At 42.5% G+C, this 4,565-nt stretch overlaps 1 protein-coding gene and 1 pseudogene across 2 annotated transcripts in view; one reads left to right on the top strand and one right to left on the bottom strand.

Annotated features, from left to right (window-relative positions):
- Window positions 1-2,517, bottom strand: part of GTF2B (general transcription factor IIB) — a 33,840-nt gene extending 31,323 nt beyond the window's left edge. Inside the window, exon 1 of one of the 2 annotated variants that reach the window (XM_017501953.2) lies at window positions 2,387-2,517. In XM_017501953.2, the coding sequence (XP_017357442.1) occupies window positions 2,387-2,403 (17 nt within the window). In that variant the 5' untranslated portion in view covers window positions 2,404-2,517. Of the gene's footprint in view, window positions 1-1,931; window positions 2,137-2,386 lie in introns of those variants that run through there. The other variant, XM_037729025.1, reaches the window with a different exon arrangement.
- A 1,511-nt stretch (window positions 2,518-4,028) lies between these two features.
- The window catches only part of LOC119467413, an 18,464-nt pseudogene continuing 17,927 nt past the window's right edge, over window positions 4,029-4,565 (top strand).

Genomic DNA, 4,565 nt, shown 5'->3' with positions numbered 1-4,565 from the left:
AAAAAAAAAAAAAAAAAAAAAAAAGGTAAAAGCAAGGTAGTGAAGAGAGTTTAAATTAGGACACTTGGGGAGAACAGCAGTTAGAACTATTTGTGTATGCTTTTTAAAGTATAAGTACTAGCAAAACACCAAGAAACTAGTAACTATGATTAGGGGAGACTTAGATGGCTGGGAGCCAAGAAACGAGGGAGACTGCTTTTCATGGTTTTAGTCTTTTGTGCTTTTGCTTTTGGACCATTTGTATGTGTTACCTATCAAAATAAAAGTATGCTAAATAAGTAAACTTTTAATCCAATTACCCACAATACAAAAGAGGAACCATACAAATCAGGTGGTGGACGTAGTAACAGAGGAAAAACAACAGTGGAGGAATACAGAAACCACCACCACTGACATTAAAATGAGACTACTAAAGTACCAGATAATCCCCAACCCCATTTATAGCTATCATTTATTGGGGATGCACTATATGACTGGTGTTATACATTATTGTCAATCTCCATAACAATCCTGCCAGAAAGGCACTCTTTTCCATTTTAAAGATTATGCTCAGAGAATGATTTGCGGAAGTCATATTAAGTGGTGGAGCTTACATTTGAATGCACATTTGTACTCTTTGGTGAGGACACCAGCCAGTTTCATAGCCTAGTCAGATCTTCCCGGGGGAAAAACATGCAAAAGGTACAAATACTACATTTAGGCTAGGCACAGTGTCTCATGCCTGTTATTGCAGCACTTTGGTAGGCCAAAGCCAGAGGACTGCTTGAGTCCAGGAGTTCGAGACCAGCCTGGGCAACATAATGAGGCCTTGTCTCTGCAAAAATAAAAATTAATAAAATTTTAAAATAAAAAAATAAGCCAGGCACGGTGGTGTGCGCCTACAGTCCCAGCTACTCAGGAGGTTGAGATGGGAGGATCACTTGAACTGGGGCGGTCACAGCTCCAGTGAGCCATGATTGTGCCACCTGCACTTCAGGTGAAAAAGCAAGAGACTCCTCCAAAAAATAAAAGAAAAATACATTTAACTTTCTTTGTTGTCACTAGCAGAAAAACTGGAACTGCAATGATACATAAATTGCAGATATCTAGAAAAAAATTCAGACTTTAAAAAAAAAAAAAGCCATGATAGAATTTAAGTCGTATTTGAGTGATTTGGGGAAGCTGAAGTTTTCCATTTACCTACAAGGATGCCTTACCTGACAGAACACCACCCAGACAGACTGAATACCCAATCAAAGAATCAAAATCGGCAAACAAGTGTGTCACTGGCTTTAAGGATTCTATCCGAACAGTACATTACCTAAAGCTGCCTCCCACCCCAAACTTTTTTTCTAACCACAAAAAAGCCTTGGCAGTTACCAGAAAAGGTTTAATTATTCTGTAAAAACGGCTTTCACTGTGAAATTAACAAATTCCACAGACGACGGCAGGATCAGAAAAATAGTGCCAGAGTTCCGGAAGCTGTAGAATTAATTTGATACTTTCAATACAGCATTAGTTAATCAGAGGCCAAGTGTGGATAACAGGTAACAGGTATCTGAGACTCTACACTCACCACCACCCTTGGAAAAGCCAACATTGGCATGACTCAGTTTACACTTATGCAAAAATACTAATATCTACCTCATAGTGGTAATAAGAGATATAATTAGGTCTGGAAGCATTTTTCAGGTCACAAGATTAAAGGCTGTTTCTGAGGACACTACATGCATTTCCTGTAGATATGAGTACATTGCATTCTTAAACATACACTACAGAGCGACCTCCCAGCACATATAACTAATTTTCTTAGACAAGATTTTCTTCAGAAGTACACAGGCAACGATATTTGTAAACAAACCCTTTAGCAAGGGACTAATCAACTCTTTAGATGGCTCTAGCTTCCACTTCCGAGGCCTGCTGCGATGGTAACCTGGTTCCAACCGGCTTACCAATGCTGACGTTCCCAACTTCCTAGCTGTCAGATCGATAGGGAACTAGAACTGTTTCCCATCCCTTTGAAAAGGAGAAATTGTGGACCCTTGAACTGTTTGGGTCGTAGATGAAAAAACAAGCGTAGAGGGGTAAAAAGAGAAAAGGAGATCGAAATATTCGGAAAAGACACGAAGGCAAAGGCTGGGGACACAGAAACCCAGCAGGACCCACAAAGGGTGGTGCCTACAGGAGAAGACACAGGACGCCGGCGCAATAACGTCGATAGCTGGGTAACCCCTGCAACACCCCGACAGTCCTGCTGTCTGGAAGTGCCTTTGTCCCGGCCAGTCGGCCAGTCCCGCCGCTTCTCTCCCATATCCTTAGGCTCTCAGCCTGATGAGGCTGCCCGGAAACCGCCTAAAAGCTCGAGGCGCCGCCCCTTAGTTCGCTGGGCACGGACAGACACACTAACCGGCTGGTAGACGCCATCTTCACGGCCACTGCGGTGCCCGGAACAAGCAAAAACAGAACCGCCGAAAACAGGAAGCGAGTGTGGCGGAAAGACGCGCAGAGATAAGTCTTTATAGACAACCTACGCAGTCGTAACAGGGCGGGGCTACGGGTCGGGAGAAGGGCCAAGAACAGTGAGAGTCCTATACGTCACGTGCTTCACGATTTCTTACGTTATTTCGTTTCTGTAGTTTGCTACGTTGCTAAGAGAATCAAGGTAAGAAAAGTCTCATGGGAACCCTGCAAAGGGTCTACAACAGAGCTACTCTCAATCCGACAGAGTTAAAACACGAAGAAAACCCTGGCTTCATAGTGATGCCAAAGCCTGCATCCCTGAAAGTCTAACCACCTCTTCCTCTCCCACCTCACCGCTACCACCCACACCCTCAGCCACCCACCCCGCGTCAAGCGCTCCCATTTGAGCCAGTTCTTTTTTTTTTTTTTTTTTTCGGGCGCTGTTTTAGCTGGCGATTGGAGCTCTTGAGCCAGTTCTTACGTGCCCCAAGGGTGATTCTTTCTAAGGAATTTGGAATAAAAAAAGAAATTCACTTAGGTCATCCAGAACAGGTGTCTGTTCAGGCTTTGCCATCAGCTAGCATGTTGTCTTCTTATGCACGTCCTTTACATAGGTTACTTAGGTTTATATAGGTTATAGTATCTTGCCTTGCATACCCTTTTAGAATTGGGAGATGAAACTATGTGAGAGCAATGTGTGTACGAGAGGCACGAAGCTATGGGCCATGCTCTGATCATTTTGTTTTTTCATGGCCTTTGCAAATTTGGCTGATAGCTACGTATAGTAAACTTGGCAGAACGTCTAGATACTGTAAAATATCCCTAGATTAATTAGCCAAACTAACGTCAAAACAGTAATAATACTGCTACTAACAACAATAATAATACTGTTACTGGTGGAGGGTGTCCATGTCCTTGGCGTTTTGAACAAAGAACTAGACAAAACGCACAAAGCAAGGAAAGAATGAAGCAATAAAGGCAGAAATTTATTGAAAACGAAAATACACTCAACAGGATGGGAGTGAACAGAGTATACGGGCTCAAGAGTCCCTTTAGAATGTTTCTGGGGTTTAAATACCCTCTAGAGGTTTCCCATTAAGTCACTGGTATAGTTTAAATGAAGTAGTGGTGTCACAATCAGTTTGATTGGTTGTGGAAAGCAACCAATGAGAGGCTAAAGTGAAATTACAAAGTTACACTCCTATGCAAGCTGCTTGAGCCCTGGAGTTGTGGCAGACAGAAAATTGAAAGTATCTCTAGTTGCAGAAAGGAAGGAAGGAAGTATCTCTGATTGGCTGCAGAAGGGAGAAATTGAAACCCTAGAAAACGGAGGCAGCACTGCTGGTTAAATTAACTCCTGCTCCACCTGAAGAGTCTCTTTCAATTTTCCATCTGTCACACAGAAAAAGTGTGCGTCTGGTTGGGGGAGTTGTAAAGGAAGTAGCCGCTGGTTCTTTTGTTACTCAGGTGTCGAAAGTTAGAGTTTTCCTTTGATTTAGTTCTAGGAAATCAGTGTGAATCAGCCTTAGTCTCCCTGCCTCCAGACCCTATTCTGCCTCAACATTTTGCTGAAAACTATTCTTGAAAATATGGGGTTTGGTAGAGGGAGAGTGCTTGGTGGTTTTCATGGGGACGAGAACTTAGAAGATAGTGACTGCTTCCTTCATTTGAGGATAAGATTTAAATGTCATCGAGCACTCATTGTTTTCTTGAGAAGGTAGGAGATACTAGCTTCCTTAGAAAGAAAAAGGGGTGCTAGAGGCAGGATTTTAGGAACTGAAATGTAGGTGGGAACCAGGGAGCTTGATTTCTTTTTTCTCTCCCCAACCCCGTCTTCTATTTTGTAATTCTGTAATTTAAAAAACTTGACTATATTCTTGTGGGTTTCTTTTTCCTCCCTCAATATTTGGGAAAGTTTGAAAAATGCCAACCCCTTTCAGCTGTGTCAAGTTGCAACCAGGAAAGGGCTTGGGAGTGCTGCACCTAATCCAGTATTGGTTTCATGCTAAAGCATCTTAGCCTGATAGAAGAGGAGGAATAAAACAACTGCGCATCTCTTGATGACCCAAATTATGGAAGCTGCACCTAATGGATTCATGATGGGTATTCAGTAATGTTTGTTGAAG

Source organism: Cebus imitator, unplaced genomic scaffold, assembly GCF_001604975.1.
Source record: "Cebus imitator isolate Cc_AM_T3 unplaced genomic scaffold, Cebus_imitator-1.0 Scaffold286, whole genome shotgun sequence".
NCBI classification, from domain to species: domain Eukaryota; kingdom Metazoa; phylum Chordata; class Mammalia; order Primates; family Cebidae; genus Cebus; species Cebus imitator.
This window is presented reverse-complemented; position numbering and strand designations above follow the sequence as displayed.